Source organism: Lepisosteus oculatus, chromosome 11 (genome assembly GCF_040954835.1).
Source record: "Lepisosteus oculatus isolate fLepOcu1 chromosome 11, fLepOcu1.hap2, whole genome shotgun sequence".
Classification (NCBI taxonomy): domain Eukaryota; kingdom Metazoa; phylum Chordata; class Actinopteri; order Semionotiformes; family Lepisosteidae; genus Lepisosteus; species Lepisosteus oculatus.
In genome coordinates, this window is record NC_090706.1 from 29,748,457 (window position 1) to 29,764,739 (window position 16,283).

General features: G+C 50.5%; 1 protein-coding gene across 3 annotated transcripts in view; it reads left to right on the forward strand.

Moving 5' to 3' along the window:
* LOC102692815 (A-type potassium channel modulatory protein KCNIP1) overlaps nucleotides 1-15,830 on the forward strand; it is a 45,428-nt gene extending 29,598 nt beyond the window's left edge. For all 3 annotated transcript variants that reach the window (XM_069196065.1, XM_069196066.1, XM_069196067.1), the window contains 7 exons: nucleotides 8,871-8,995; nucleotides 9,475-9,544; nucleotides 10,521-10,591; nucleotides 10,682-10,789; nucleotides 10,875-10,979; nucleotides 11,448-11,510; nucleotides 12,954-15,830. In XM_069196065.1, coding sequence (XP_069052166.1) covers nucleotides 8,871-8,995; nucleotides 9,475-9,544; nucleotides 10,521-10,591; nucleotides 10,682-10,789; nucleotides 10,875-10,979; nucleotides 11,448-11,510; nucleotides 12,954-13,001 — 590 coding nt within the window. In that variant the 3' untranslated portion in view covers nucleotides 13,002-15,830. The remainder of the gene's footprint in view (nucleotides 1-8,870; nucleotides 8,996-9,474; nucleotides 9,545-10,520; nucleotides 10,592-10,681; nucleotides 10,790-10,874; nucleotides 10,980-11,447; nucleotides 11,511-12,953) is intronic.
* The last annotated feature ends 453 nt before the right edge of the window (nucleotides 15,831-16,283 follow it).

Consider the following 16,283-nt stretch of genomic DNA (forward strand, 5'->3'; position numbering starts at 1 on the left):
CTGACTGGACAGTGATCTGACACACAGACTGACTGGACAGCGATCTGACAAACTGCCTGACTGGACAGCGATCTGATACTGACTGGACAGCGATCCGACACACTGCCTGACTGGACAGCGATCCGACACAGACTGACTGGAGTTCAGGGGCCTGACCTGTCAGCTGACAAGCGGCTGCACCCCCAAACCATGGGGGGAGCCCCTGCGGAGGACGGGCCGGGAGTGTTACAGGGGAGCAGTTAACAGGTGTGAGCCGGGAGGAGCAGGCAGACAGGCGGAGCTGTAGGAAAAGCTTGGCTCCGGCAGACCTGCACTGTAAACGCGCTTTCCGAAGGCTGAGCGAGACCGAGTAGGAAACGAAGCGAGCGAGTCGCCGCCCCGCGAGCCTGAGTGAAGTAAAGAGAGCGCGCGAGTGTGGGACGTGTCTGCGTGGGCGCGCGTGTAGTAACACTGTCGGCAGGGCGGCGGGTGCGTCTGTTACTAAGCGTAGAGGTGGGTTACCAAGCCCGCGCACAGCCTGCGCCTTGCGGGCCGTTGTCACGGTAACTCGGGCAAGCGCGGGGGGAGTCGCAGAGGGTTGAGAGTTCAACCAGGTTGCTATGGAGAAACGGAAACGCAGCTGGTCCGTTCAGCCGGCAGACTGTCTCTCCGGCTTCAGAGATCTGCTGTGGATAATAGCTCTCTTAAAAGGCACGCATTCTTCTCATGACCACTCGTTTCCCATGTTAATGAGCAAGCTTACACGAGACCACAATTAAAATCCCATTTCCGCGCCGGGGCTCCACGTGCCCGATGGCCATTATCCGGAGGTCGTCTGTGCCCCCCCCGGCCAGGACTGCGGGGCTCACACGATTGGCAGACACCAGCTAGACCAGCCAGCAGTCTCTGTAGAACTGTGTGATTGCTCCGTGGGGGCTTCTGTACAGTGTCAGAACTCTGTAGTGTGTGAAAACACTGTCAGGGTCTCTGTTGAACTTGTGTATAGTGTTAGGAATTCTATACAGCTTTCATACAGTGACTGTATCTGCATACAGCTTCTACACAACCTCATGGCTTACATTAAGCTTGTATATAATTTCAGGGTGTATATAGAGTTTGCATAATGTGTCTGGATTGATATACAGCTTGTATACTGTATCGGTTCCCAAAGAGATTGTTTACAGTGTCACTGTATCGATAACAGTTTTTATGTAGTGTCAGGTCTGTGTAGAGCTTGAGTACAGTTTCAGGGCCTTTATATAGCTTATTAGAGTGTCAGGGTCTGTGTAGAGCTTGAGTACAGTGTGTGTAGAGCTTGAGTACAGTTTCAGGGCCTTTATAGAGCTTATTAGAGTGTCAGGATCTGTGTAGAGCTTGAGCACAGTGTCAGGGTCTGTGTAGAGCTTGAGTACAGTGTCAGGTCTGTATAGTGCTTGAGCACAGTGTCAGGGTCTGTGTAGTGCTTGAGTACAGTGTCAGGTCTGTGTAGTGCTTGAGTACAGTGTCAGGTCTGTTTAGTGCTTGAGCACAGTGTCAGGTCTGTATAGTGCTTGAGCACAGTGTCAGGTCTGTGTAGTGCTTGAGTACAGTGTCAGGTCTGTATAGTGCTTGTGTACAGTGTCAGGGTGTGTGTAGTGCTTGAGTACAGTGTCAGGGTGTGTGTAGTGCTTGAGTACAGTGTCAGGTCTGTGTAGTGCTTGAGTACAGTGTCATGGTGTGTGTAGAGCTTGAGTACAGTGTCAGGGTGTGTGTAGTGCTTGAGTACAGTGTCAGGTCTGTGAGAGATGGTCAGGAGATGTGAACTCTCCTATCTACATCAGTTGCAGTGCAGTATGAGAGTGGTGCAGTGTTCTTTGTGTAGGACGTGATTGCCTCAAAGGAATTAATTTCCCTTGAATTAATCAGAATGGCAATCTTCTGTGTGCTAAGCTAATCGACCCATGTGTCCCTTGATATGGTTGTCTAGCGCAGGAAGTCTTCATGAGAATTTTGTCTTAAATGTATATATGTCAGCAGATATGACAATGAGGACATTTTACTACACTAAGCTTACACGTACTATCACACACGTATTCAGATTCACACACACGCACTGTCACACAACCATATATTGTTACACACATATTGCCACACATAAATTCAATGCACAAACACAGTATCACACACAAACATGAACTGTCACACACAGATCCACATACAATGTTACACACACACACCGTCACACACAGATGCACTCACAATACACACTGCCACACACAAACACAAACACAAAGTGTGACATGCTAATTCTCATATAGACACTCTCCAGCTCCCTGACACACACAGAGACACCCTATAATTTACTGTCACACACAGACACTCACACAAACACACATATAGACACACTCCAGCTCAATGTCAAACAAACACTACAAAATACATTGATACACCAGAACTGTCACAAAATAACACCACCACACACAATGTCACACACAAAATGACTGCCAAAAAATAACACACTGTCACACACAGTCTCACTCTTTGTCCCTCTCTGTTTCTCAAATACAAATTCAAGAAACTTTATTGCGTGCTACACTTACATAAAATTACGGTTTTGCCAAAGCACAAACATCCAGGACAATAACATAACATAACAATATATTAACAACATAATATAACAACATACTAACATATCATAATATATTGAACATAATAATATTATTTTAGAGGTTCACTGTCTGTCCTCAGGCTGTGACAGGAGATCACACACACTGGGCTGGATCTCTATTGAGTTTCCTCTCCCAGTAGGATCGGAAGCTGATTCTAACAGATGTGGCAATTGTGGTATTGGAATGTTATTTTAAGGGAGAATGACTGTCTAATCTCAGAGTATTTCTCAAAGTGCAGCAGAAAGTGTATCTCTGTCCCTGCTGTTCCCTGCTGGCATTAAGAGTACAGCCTGTCCTCTCTCGACAGCCAGGTCTGTCTGTGTCCAGTTTCTACGGCCAGGCTGTGGTCACTGAGCCTGTCCTCTCTGGAAAGTCAGGTCTGTCTGCGTCCAGTTTCTATGGCCAGGCTGTGGTCACTGAGCCTGTCCTCTCTAGACAGCCAGGTCTGTCTGTGTCCAGTTTATATGTCCAGGCTGTGGTCACTGACCCTGTCCTCTCTCGACAGCCAGGTCTGTCTGTGTCCAGTTTCTATGGCCAGGCTGTGGTCACTGAGCCTGTCCTCTCTGGACAGTCAGGTCTGTCTGCGTCCAGTTTCTATGGCCAGGCTGTGGTCACTGAGCCTGTCCTCTCTGGACAGTCAGGTCTGTCTGTGTCCAGTTTCTATGTCCAGGCTGTGGTCACTGAGCCTGTACTTCATCAGGGCTCGTTTCTTTTTTCTTACCCTGGTCACATACTCAGCTAGAGTGTATTGTCTCTTTAGGGTCCAGTTTATGTTGTGTTTGTGTGTGTGTCACAGTGGGTAAGGTAGTGTTGTGTGTGTGTCCCAGTGGGTGAGGTAGTGTTGTTTGGCTTGTGTTGTGCTTTGATTGACTTTGATTCATGATGTTCTAGCTGTGCTGTCCTGAGGTTGGTTGGTGTCAGTGAGCTTCAGGACCAGCTGTCTGAGGGGGCTCTTCTCTGGGCTCAGCTCTTGGCTCAGCAGGACCCTGTGATAGTAGGAGATCTGGTCAGTGTGTTTCAGGTGTAACCGATATTTGATTGCTCTCTTATGAAAGTTGATTAACAGTGGGTATTAATCTAATTGGGCTCTACACACAATCTTATGGGTTTTCCTCTGCATTTTGGAGGATGTTTTTACAGAACTCCGTGTGCGGGACTTCTGTGGGATGTTTGTCCCATTGGGTGTAATCCTGGTCTGTGAGGGGACCCCACACTTCACTGCCATATAGGGCAATGGGTTGGATTACACTCTCGAATATTTGAAGCCAGATTCTTGTTGGTGGGTTGATGTTGAAAAGCCTCCTTATTGTGTAGAAAGCCCTGAGTGCTTCAATGTGTTGTTCTTGAGTGTGAAGTGGTACTTGTTTTCATGAGGCCTGTCTTTTTTCTGGAAAACCATAACTTTGGTCTTGCCCAGATTGACTGTCAGCGCCCAGGTGTGACAGTACTGCTCCAGCAGTGCCAGACTCTGCTGCAGCCCCTGTTCTGTTCCTGCTCTGGACCATGGTGGTTGTGGTGGTTTGGTGTCACAGCTCTGGCCCGCGGTGTGTTCAGTGGTTTACAGTCACTGCTCTGGGCTGCAGTGTGTTCAGTGTCACAGTGCTGGGCTGCAGTGTGTTCAGTAGCTCAGTGTCACAGTGCTGGGCTGCAGTGTGTTTAGTACCGTAGCTCAGTGTCACAGTGCTGGGCTGCAGTGTGTTCAGTGTCACAGTGCTGGGCTGCAGTGTGTTCAGTAGCTCAGTGTCACAGTGCTGGGCTGCAGTGTGTTCAGTACTGTAGCTCAGTGTCACAGTGCTGGGCTGCAGTGTGTTTAGTACCGTAGCTCAGTGTCACAGTGCTGGGCTGCAGTGTGTTCAGTAGCTCAGTGTCACAGTGCTGGGCTGCAGTGTGTTCAGTGTCACAGTGCTGGGCTGCAGTGTGTTCAGTAGCTCAGTGTCACAGTGCTGGGCTGCAGTGTGTTCAGTACTGTAGCTCAGTGTCACAGTGCTGGGCTGCAGTGTGTTCAGTACTGTAGCTCAGTGTCATAGTGCTGGGCTGCAGTGTCTTTCAGTCATTTGGTGTCACAGCTCTGGGCTGTGGAGTGTTCAGTGGTTTGGTGTCACAGCTCTGGGCTGTGGAGTATTCAGTGGTTTGGTGTCACAGCTCCGGGCTGTGGTGTGTTCAGTCACTCTGTGTCAGAGATGCTGTGCTCAATCCCTATTTTTCAGTCTTAATAAGGTGATCTTGCAGCCTTAAGTGTTCCCTGTAGTTCCAGTTACAAATGGCGGGATGGCGGCGGTGCAGCAGTAATCAAGACGGGGCTCGTTATCATTGTGCTCAGGTGTCCTGTGTTCCCAGGGATTGTGCTGATCCGGATTATGGAAATGAGTTTAATCACTGTGGGGCAGAAACAGAGATTCTTCAGCTACTGCATATATAGAGAGAAAATCTTGTCACTGCAGGTACAGGATAAAAGGATACTGAACACACCGCTACCCAGCACTGTGATACTGAGTCACTGAACAAACTGCAGCCCGGCACTGTGACACTGAGCCACTGAACACACTGCAGCCCGGCACTGTGACACTGAGCCACTGAACACTCTGCAGCCCGGCACTGTGAGACTGAACCACTGAGCACACCACAGCCCGGCACTGTGACACCGAGCCACTGAACACACTGCAGCCCGGCACTGTGACACCGAACCACTGAACACACTGCAGCCCGGCACTGTGACACTGAGCCACTGAACACTCTGCAGCCCGACACTTTGAGACTGAGCCACTGAACACACTGCAGTCTTTCTCCGTTTACTTTGATTTTCCAGCCCATTCCCTCCCTGTCATCTGAGGTAAGTTTCGGGCTCCTTTGTGAGAGCTGCAGGACTGCCATAAATCACGCCCCCCACTCCCTGCCTGATCTTCTGTGCGGTGGAGAGAGTGGGAGTGGGAGTGGGAGTGGGAGAGAGGGCGGCCTTGGCGATAGACAGTGCTATTGCAGAGCGCTGTGGGCTCTGTGGAATTTGTTGAATTCATTGTGGGCTCTCGCTGCCTGGCTTGGAAATGGCTTTCATGCATTTTTTAGCAGACAGGTTCCACCGGTGAATTTATCTGTGGGGTTAAAGGGCTGTAGAACTGAGAGACCAAATGTGTGTGTGCCTATGGGCTTGTGGGATTGTGGGTCTGTGAGGTTGAGGGCTTGTGAGTCTGTGGATCTGAGGGGTGGTGGGATTGTGAGTCTGTGGATCTGAGGGGTGGTGGGATTGTGAGTTTGTTGGGTTGAGAGATTGTAAAACTGGCGGTATGAGGAGCTGAGGGATTGTGGGATTGTGAATCTGTAGGGCTAAGGGATTGTGGGATTGTGAGTTTGTTGGGTTGAGAGATTGTAAAACTGACTGTATGAGGAGCTGAGGGATTGTGGGATTGTGAATCTGTAGGGCTAAGGGATTGTGGGATTGTGAGTTTGTTGGGTTGAGAGATTGTAAAACTGGCGGTATGAGGAGCTGAGGGATTGTGGGATTGTGAATCTGTAGTGCTGAGGGATTGTGGGATTGTGAGTCTAGGGTTGAGGGATTGTGAGTTTTGGGGGCTGTGAGTCTGTGAGGCTAAGGGGTTGTGGGATTGTGAATCTGTGGGTCTGAGGGGCTGAGGGATTGTGGGATTGTGAGTCTGTAGGGCTGAGTGGCTGAGTGGCTGAGGGATTGGGGGATTGTGAATCTGTGGGTCTGAGGGGATTGTGGGATTGTGAGTCTGTGGGGGCAGAGAAACTGCAAGGCTCTGGATTAGAGAGAAAATACTGTCAGTACCCAGGGACTTGTGCACAGAGAGAGGGGTGGGGAGTGTGGGAGAGAGAGCAAGTCAGAGAAAGGGAAAAAACAGAGGAAGGGAGGAGAAAGGAAGAATTAAGATGTTTGATTAGGCTGAAATTCAATGGTTTCTGGCACAGCATTAATCTCACAGCATCCACAGCAGTCCGTCTCCCTCTCTCTCAGCCTCCATCAGCTCACCCCTTTCTTCAATCTGCCTCTCACTTCAACTCAAGGTGCTTTATTAGCATGACCGATGGGTACAATCAGTGTTGCCAAAGCAAATAAAAATAATAAAATTAACACAAAACAAAACAAAAATAAAAGTAAAATAAAATTTACAGACATTTACAACAAAGACATAGCATAAAATATTGACATATACTGTGAACATATTGAGCATTATTGGGAAACAGACTCACTGTTCCTCAGGCTGTGACAGGAGGTCACTTACTGGGCTGCCAGTTCGACTGAGTTCCCTCCTCCCTCTCCCAGTAGGATTGGAACCTGTTGTGATTCTGGCAGGTCTGGGAACTCTGGGATTCGATTTCTGAATTTAGGGAATAATGTTTCTCTAATCCCAGGATATCTGTCACAGTGCAGTAGGAAGTGCACCTCTGTCTCTGTCTTTCTCCCCGCTGGCAGTGGGAGCACAGCCTGTCCTCTCTGGACAGTCAGGTCTGTCTGTGTCCAGTTTCTATGGCCAGGCTGTGGACACTGAGCCTGTCCTCTCTGGACAGTCAGGTCTGTCTGTGTCCGGTTTCTATGTCCAGGCTGTGGTCACTGAGCCTGTCCTCTCTGGACAGTGAGGTCTGTCTGTGTCCAGTTTCTATGTCCAGGCTGTGGTCACTGAGCCTGTCCTCTCTGGACAGTCAGGTCTGTCTGTGTCCGGTTTCTATGTCCAGGCTGTGGACACTGAGCCTGTCCTCTCTGGACAGCCAGGTCTGCCTGTGTCGCCCAGTTTCTATGGCCAAGCTGTGGTCGCTGAGCCTGTACTTCGTCAGGGTCTGTTTCTTTTTGCTGTTTCTTGTCTTGGTTAAATATTCAGCTAGTAAATATCTGCCTCTCTCTGTCCCTCCCCTCTGTTCACCACCTCCTCCTCTTTCCATTTCTACCGCTCTACGTCTGGGTGAGTCAGGGCTCAGTTCCCTGGACTCTGCTGCTACCTGGTGGTAAAGATCCGTCACTGCAGGCTCCAGGCACCCTTGTATGCAGTTGGCTGCTGTCTGTGGGCCTGGGGGTTATTCATGACGGCCTCTCCTCTTGGAAGGCAAATGGGCCCGAACTTGGCTCTGTGCAAGTGTATGGCACAGGGAGAGAAAAAGTGCTGAGCTGTGGAAAATACCTTCTCTTAGTGTCACCCATATCGCATGTACTGGGAGCTTCTGAAGTTAGCTGGACTGTTAAAACACTCCTGTTGTTAAAGATGATCATGGGGATGAAAATGTGGTCAGCATGGATTGGCTCAGCTGTGTGTGGTCAGTGTACAGTGTGTCTGTGTCATTGCCAGTGCAGTGTGTGATCAACACTGTGTGTGGTCAGTGTACAGTGTGTCTGTTCTGTCTGTGTCCAGTTTCTACGGCCAGGCTGTGGTCACTGAGCCTGTCCTCTCTGGACAGTCAGGTCTGTCTGTGTCCAGTTTCTATGGCCAGGCTGTGGTCACTGAGCCTGTCCTCTCTCGACAGTCAGGTCTGTGTCCAGTTTCTACGGCCAGGCTGTGGTCACTGAGCCTGTCCTCTCTGGACAGTCAGGTCTGTCTGTGTCCAGTTTCTATGGCCAGGCTGTTGTCACTGAGCCTGTACTTCGTCAGGGTCTGTTTCTCTTTGCTGTGTCTCACCCTGGTTTGGTACTCAGCCAGTGTGTAGTGTCGTTTTAGGGACCAGTACCATTCCAGTTTGTGCTGTGTGTGTGTGTCCCAGTGTGTGAGATATTGTTTGACCTGTGCTGTGATGTGGTTGAGTTGTGGTGCTCTAGCAGTGCTGTCCCGAGGCTGGCTGGTGTCGGTGTGGCTCGGGCCAGTGAGCTTCAGAACCAGCTGCCTGGGTCACTGCTTTTTAGATGTAGCCGATACTTTATTACTCTTTTCTGCAGGTTGATCAACAGTGGGTATTTGCCTTGCATGCGCTGTTTGGAGTTTTTTTCTTCACATGAAGGATGTTTTGACTGAACTCTGTGTGCAGTAAAATGGGGGTGTTTTTCCCATTGAGTGTAATCCTGGTCTGAGAGTGGACCCCACACTTCACTGCTATATGGAGTAATGGGTTGGATTTCACATTCAAATATTTGCATTTCTATGGGGGGTGATGTTGTAGAACCTCTATCTAATGGCATAGAAAGCCCTGTGCGCCTTCTCCTCCAGTGCCTTCACTGCCAGGCCGAAACTCCCAGATGAACTGATGGTCTCTCTCCCTCCCCCTGTCCCTCCCTCTCTCTGTCCCTGTCCCTGTCTCTCTCTGTAGACAAGGTGGAGGATGAGCTGGAGATGACGATGGTCTGCCACAGGCCAGAAGGACTGGAGCAGCTGGAATCCCAGACCAACTTCACCCGCCGAGAGCTGCAAGTCCTCTACCGCGGCTTCAAAAATGTACCTCCTCTCTCTCTGTGCTCCCCTCTCTGTGTCTCCTGTCTGTACCTCCTTCCTCACTTACTGCCTCTGTCTCTGCATCACTCCAGTCCCTGTGCTCCCCTCTCTGTGTCTCCTGTCTGTATCTCCTTCCTCACTCACTGTTTCTGTCTCTGCATCACTCCAGTCCCTGTGCTCCTCTCTCTGTGTCTCCTGTCTGTGCCTCCACTGCCTCTGTCTCTGTATTACTTAAGTGACTGTGTTAATATGGTACATCTTTAGTCACCGTACTAACTAATTAGTTATTGCTCCTCTATAATCAGTCCAGAGACAAACTACCAGATCCATTCTTGCGGTTAAAGAATGCCCTACTCTGGCAGGCTGGAGGAACTGAATCTCTTCAGGGTCAGGACAGGAGGCACTTCTTTACACAGAGGGTGGTGGGGGTCTGGAACAAAGCTTCCCAGCCATGTATGTCACACTGTGTTCCTCCCTTTCAGGAGTGCCCGAGCGGAGTGGTGAATGAAGAGACGTTCAAACAGATCTACTCTCAGTTCTTCCCACATGGAGGTGAGGCGGAGAGGCAGGGTGCCTGACAGACACAGACTGGGATCACACTAAACAGGACAAACACCCCATTGAAAAACATTCTCCATGTGCAGAACAAAACACCTAACAATGTGAGCAGGACCGAATTAGGTCAATACCCATTACTAATCAGCATACAGAACAGAGCAATAAAGTGACCAGAGCCTGGCCATAGAAACTGGACACAGGCAGACCTGACTGTCCAGAGAGGACAGGCTCAGTGACCACAGCCTGGCCATAGAAACTGGACACAGGCAGACCTGACTGTCCAGAGAGGACAGGCTCAGTGACCACAGTCTGGCCATAGAAACTGGACACAGACAGACCTGACTGTCCAGAGAGGACAGGCTCAGTGACCACAGCCTGGACATAGAAACTGGACACAGACCTGGCTGTCCAGAGAGGACAGGCTCAATGACCACAGCCTGGCCATAGAAACTGGACACAGACAGACCTGACTGTCCAGAGAGGACAGGCTGTGCTCCCACTGCCAGCAGGGAGAAGTAGAGACAGAGGTGCACTTTGTGCTGCACTGTGTGAAATACTCTGGGGTTAGCCATTTTTCTTTCAAATAACACTTTTAAGCGATGATTTTTAATTCAATAATCAGAGGTGCTGGGGAGCAATATGATTGTTCTGTGTGTGCTGTATTTGGTGTGTGTGTGTGTTTTGCCTTTGGTGTGTTTGCTGTGTGTACTCTGTTGTGTGTGTTCTGTGTGTGTTGTATTTTGTGTGTGGGTTGTGTTGTATTTGGTGTGTGTGCTGTGTGTGTGTTGTATTTGGTGTGTGTGCTGTGTGTGGTGTGTGTGTTTTGCCTTTGGTGTGTTTGCTGTGTGTGTTGTCTTTGGTGTGTGTACTCTGTTGTGTGTGTTGTATTTTGTGTGTGGGGTAGTGTTTTGTGTGTTGTATTTGGTGTGTGTGCTGTGTGTCTCTCCCTGACTGTGTCTTCTGCTCCCAGACGCCAGCACCTACGCACACTATTTGTTCAACGCCTTCGACTCTGCGCACAACGGCTCGATCAAGTTCGAGGTGAGCAGCGCACGCCTGCGAGTGCTTCTCCTGTCTGCAGTCCTCCTGTCTCCTGTCTCTGTCTCATTCCCCCTCTCCCTGTCCCTGCAGGACTTCGTCATGGCTCTCTCTATCCTGCTGCGAGGCTCAGTGCGGGAGAAGCTCCAGTGGACCTTTAACCTGTATGACATCAACAGGGACGGATACATCAACAAGGAGGTCAGGGGTCGGGGGTCAGGGGGCGCTGTGCGTGCTGGGACTCTCTCGGTGAGTGGGCTGGCTGACTGGGCGGGCTGTGTTGCAGGAGATGACGGACATTGTGCGGGCGATCTATGACATGATGGGGAAGTACACCTACCCTGCGCTGAGGGTGGAGGCCCCGAAGCAACACGTGGACGCCTTCTTTCAGGTCAGGATCGGCGCTGCACAACTGCCCACTCTGCTACACAACCACATACACTGCTACATGCCAGAGAACTGCAATACACAACTACAGAACTGCACACCGTGCTACACAACTGCATACTCTACTACACAACCACGTACACTACTATACATCTGAGCACTGCAATACACAACTGCATACTCTAATGCAGAACTGCACAACCATATACTTCTCTACACAACTGCACACTGTGCTACATAACTACAAACTCTGCTACACAACTGCATACTCTACTACACAACTGTGCACTGTGCTACACAATCACACACCCTGTGTACCTGACCTTACAGCAGCCCAATTGTCCACCATCATGTGCACAAGTACTGAACTCCTCTCTCTCCTCTCTCTCCCCCTCTCCATCCCTCCCTGTCCCTCTCCTCTCTTCCTGTCTCTCTAATCCCTCCCTGTCTCTCGCTGCCTGTCTATTCACAGAAAATGGACAAAAACAAGGACGGAGTGGTCACTCTGGATGAGTTTATCGCATCATGTCAGGAGGTATGTCCACTTTCTGTGCTGGTATGGGTGAGGAGGGACACAGAGCCAAACACTACTGCCAGGAACAGTCTCACTCCTCACCGCTGAAGGACAAGCTCTGTAGACGGCAATCCTTTCTCACTCAGGACTCTGTGCCCCTCTGACTCTGACCCAGGACACTGTGCCCCTCTGACTCTGACCCGGGACACTGTGCCTCTCTGACTCTGACCCGGGACACTGTGTCTCTCTGACTCTGACCCGGGACACTGTGCCTCTCTGACTCTGACTCGGGACACTGTGTCTCTCTGACTCTGACTCAGGACACTGTGCCTTTCTGACTCAGGACACTGTGCCTCTCTGACTCTGACTCAGGACTCTGTGTGACACTTGACTCGAGACACTGTGCCTCTCTGACTCTGATTCAGGACTCTGTGCCTTACTGGCTTTGACTGACCCAGGACACTGTGCCTCTCTGACTCTGACTCAGGACTCTGTGTGACACTTGACTCGAGACACTGTGCCTCTCTGACTCTGATTCAGGACTCTGTGCCTTACTGGCTTTGACTGACCCAGGACTCTGTGCCCCTCTGACTCTGACTCAGGACTCTGTGTGACACTTGACTCGGGACACTGTGCCTCTCTGACTCTGACTCAGGACTCCGTGTGACACTTGACCCAGGACACTGTGCCTCTCTGACTCTGATTCAGGACTCTGTGCCCCTCTGACTCAGGACTCTGTGCCCTTCTGACTCTCATTCAGGACTCTGTATCTCTCTGACTCTGACTGACCCAGGACTCTGTACCCCTCTGACTCTGACCCAGAGCACTGTTTCAGTCAGTACAGGGCTGTGGGGTTCTGTGCTCAGTAACAGACTTCAGGTTTTGATTGTGCTGTTAAACAACTTCCCTGCAGTACTGCTCACACAGGTGCCCTGTACATGTCTGGGTTTGAATCTGCCCTTGTCCTTCCCTCTCTTTCTCCTCCTCTCTCTCCTCCTGCTCTCTATTCTCCTCCTCTCTCTCCTCCTCCATCTCTTCTTCACATTCAAACATCTTTTTTGGCATGAGGATTACAAGACGATGAAAAAATCTTTACAACAGAAAATGTAGTATTAGTCTGACTCCCTGCTCCTCAGGCTGTGACAGGAGATCACACGCTGGGCTGCAGCTCAATTGACTTTCCTCTCCCAGTAGGATCGGAAGCTGTTCTGATTCTGGCAGGAGTGGGAATTCTGGGACTAGATTTGTTATTTTAGTGAAGACCGACGGTCCAACGCCAGAGTATTTCTCCCAGTGCAGCAGAAAGAGCTTCTCTGTCTGCCCTCCCTTGCCCTCCTTCTCAGGGCAGACCGATAGGTGATGTCATTCCACCATCTAGTGCCTGTCTGGGCGTCTGTATCCGTGTCATCAATGAGGACTCTGCGCTAGCTTGGTCCCTACACTAACCCTGTGCTCTCTGTGCAGGACGAGAACATCATGCACTCTCTGCAGCTCTTCGAGAACGTGATGTAGAAGGGGAGCAACAGCAAGAACAGCAGGGAGAGAGAGCGAGAGAGAGGAGGGCAGTTAGAGGAGAGCCAACGCCGACAAGAAGACGTGTGACCAAACACTCTCCTGCCCCCAAGGCCCCCCCTCAGCGACTGGGACCCCCGCCCCCCGCCCCCTGCCCCCCTGGCCATGCCCGAGCCCCTGGAGAGCTCGGCAGAGGGGGTGCTTGTCTTGCATCCTGGATCTTGTTTGTGTGCTTGTGTGTCTTGCGGTGGGGGGTGGGCTTCTGCTCCCAGACCCCCCAACCCCCCCCGCCCTGTTTCTAATGCATGCTGCCACTCTTGCTGAGAGAGGGGAGGGAGGTGGTGCCCCCCGCTGGCGTGTGCCGGTCCTCCCTCTCCTGTCCGCACAGCCCGGCCCTGCCAGCGTCTCTGTGCCTGTGTGTCCTGTGGGCTCTGAGCTTCACCTCTCCAGCATTCCTTCCACTGTGTTGCTTCCTGCTTCCTGAATGACTTGGAGAGACACCAGGAGAGTCTGAGAGACACTGAGTCGTCCGGGACATTTGTTTCCACCAGTGTTGGAGCAGTTTTTGACAATTGTTTTGTGGATCTGTTGGCATGCCGCTCTGCTTTTTCATGTTTTCTGGCTCTTTATTAAAGGTTCTGCTCTTCTAATTAGTTAGCAGGTTATTTCGGCTTGCACTTCTCTTGAAAAAGGGAGGCCTCACTAAATAGGGATCAGCCTGCAGGGTTCATCTCCTGCAAGAAGACAGAGGCAGACCCCTGGTGGAGAGGTGTGGTACTACACCAGTGACCGTCAGACCCCTGGTGGAGAGGTGTGGTACTACACCAGTGACAGTCAGACCCCTTGTGGAGAGGTGTGGTACTACACCAGTGACAGTCAGACCCCTTGTGGAGAGGTGTGGTACTACACCAGTGACAGTCAGACCCCTTGTGGAGAGGATGTGGTACTACACCAGTGGCAGACAAACCCATACTGTGATGAAGGAGAAGGCACCACCAACTGAACAATACAAATAATTGCCTTTATTTTATATAGCACCTTTCATGTTCTGATATGGAAACGTCTCTCTGAGGTGTCTGCTGCTCCACTAATATGGCAAAAGAAAGCTACATTGCTGTGTAACCTTGTTGATATTTGGCTATAACTTCATAGTAGAGTTGTTAGGAGTAGCAGTAGTACAACTAGTGGTGTTAACATTAATACCAGCATTGCTAGCTGTTTTGTGTTACACTAAAGGAGCATTTCTTTGTTGTGTTATGAGTGCACAGCCCATCAGCTGACTCATGTATTCAGAGCTGCCCAGTGCTGGAGTGAACAGTGTCTGGTGTGTGTGTCCGAGCCCCAGCCGGGGGGCGTGTCCACCATGCGTCTCTACGCTGTTGTCTCTCTTGTTGTTGCCATGGGTGCCGCTCCTGTTGTTATGGTAACTGCTGTCGTTTACAGTTCCTGTTGCATATGGGCTACTTTACATTCTGATTGACATGTGTGTGGGGGGTGTGTCTGTCTGTGAATGTTTTGTGAGCTGTACGACTTGGCTGTTCAATTGTCCCAATAGGGGGTGGTGCTTGGGATGGGGTAAGAAGGGGGTTTTGCCACAGAAGCCCTGAACACCAGCCTGACAGCCTGTGTTCTGGTCCATCAGCACTCTGTGAGAAGACACAGAAGTGCAGAGACTGACACCAGGGCTCTGTGTGACCTCTGAGTTTCCCCTGGGTCACTGTAACCCTGGTCTTGAAGAAGCTGGAAGGTCTACTGCTCTTCTTTCAAGCTACAGCCTTAATTGGTTAATTGAATCAATTAATTGCTTAATTGGACCAGCCGCAAATTTTCTTCCTGCCCCTCCGGCAGGTTTAGATTTTAGCAGCTCTGGTTCTGGAGAGCTACAGCTCTCAAATTACTCCACTGGGTTAATTACTGGGTTAATTAGTCCAGCTCACTGTGATCGTTAGCTCGGTTCATTAGAGTGAAGACATACTGTAAAAAGGACAAAGCGATGGGGTCCTGCAGCTCCTTGCTGACTGGGAGAGATGGACTGCTGCCCCATGGCTCAGACCATTCAAGTTTGATCACCAATCTACCTGCCTTGTAACTGCCAAACCAGCTCCTAGTCATTCTAATGATCTGTTTTTTCAAGTCAGGTTCTGGGCCACATGTACAGAGCCAGTATGTTTTTGAGGGTGAAGTACTTTGCTCAGGGGTCCAGCAGTAGTGTCCCCGCTGGAGATCTGACCACTTGTCCTTTGGGTCAGGACGCCCAGGGCCTTGGACTGGAGTTTCCCTGGAGGAGCAGAGTGAGAAGGAGGGAGGGAGGAAGGGGGTGTTTAAGGGAGCCTGCGGATGCCCCACTGCAGTGTGCAAAGGGGTGGGGATGGGGCAGCCAAGTGTTGCACTTGTTCTGTGTTCATGCCCTGACCAGGAGAGGGCGCCGGAGAGCCCAAACCAGCCACCAATCCACTGTGACGCTCTGTGACTCGCGGAGAGTGACAGGAAGTGGAACGGGAAGTTAAAGAGACCCCGCTGACTTCCCTAGGCTGTGTCCTTCCCGACTCTCTCGACAGCACTCTGAGGCGATGGCGTGACTGTCGGAGAGAGCAGAGCGAAGAGCGAAGACGAAGCCCTGACCTTCGGCCTGACTGCCAGACGGATGGGCAGCTGGACTGGAACCCGAGTCTCGGGCCTGTCCTGCCCCTGCTCTCCCGGACGGACTCTCAGAACCCCCACAGACAGACGCTCAGCCGTGCAGACTCTCAGACACTGGGACCATCATTAATTTTCCTGTTGAGATGTTGTAAAAAAGAATATTTAACATAAAATTTTAAGAGGACCTTTTCAGAGTGATGTTCTTTGCTTTCATGAACACACCCCTAATCAGACACTGACTGATCACTCCTGGGGAGGGTCCTGATCGGACACTGCTCGCTCCTGGTGAGGGTCAGTCTGGAGCCTGTCCCAGATCGCAGGACACTGGGCAGGGCAACACACTGGACAGGTCACCAGTTAGCTACAGGACACAAACAAACAGTGAGGGCAAACACAAAGTACACCCTCTTGCTACTCTATGGTTTTACACATTAATACATATCTGATATTCACCTCTTCTTAACTTCTTATTACATATAACACACACAAATTTTACTTTGTCATTATTTATCGGACAAAAACATTCAGAAGCCGTGTGTGAAAAAATAAGTGCACCTTACTGCTTCCATGTCAGTATAGAAGGTAATCAGAATCAGGTGCTGCTAAACAAACGTACATGATCATCAGGAAGTGCTTCCTACT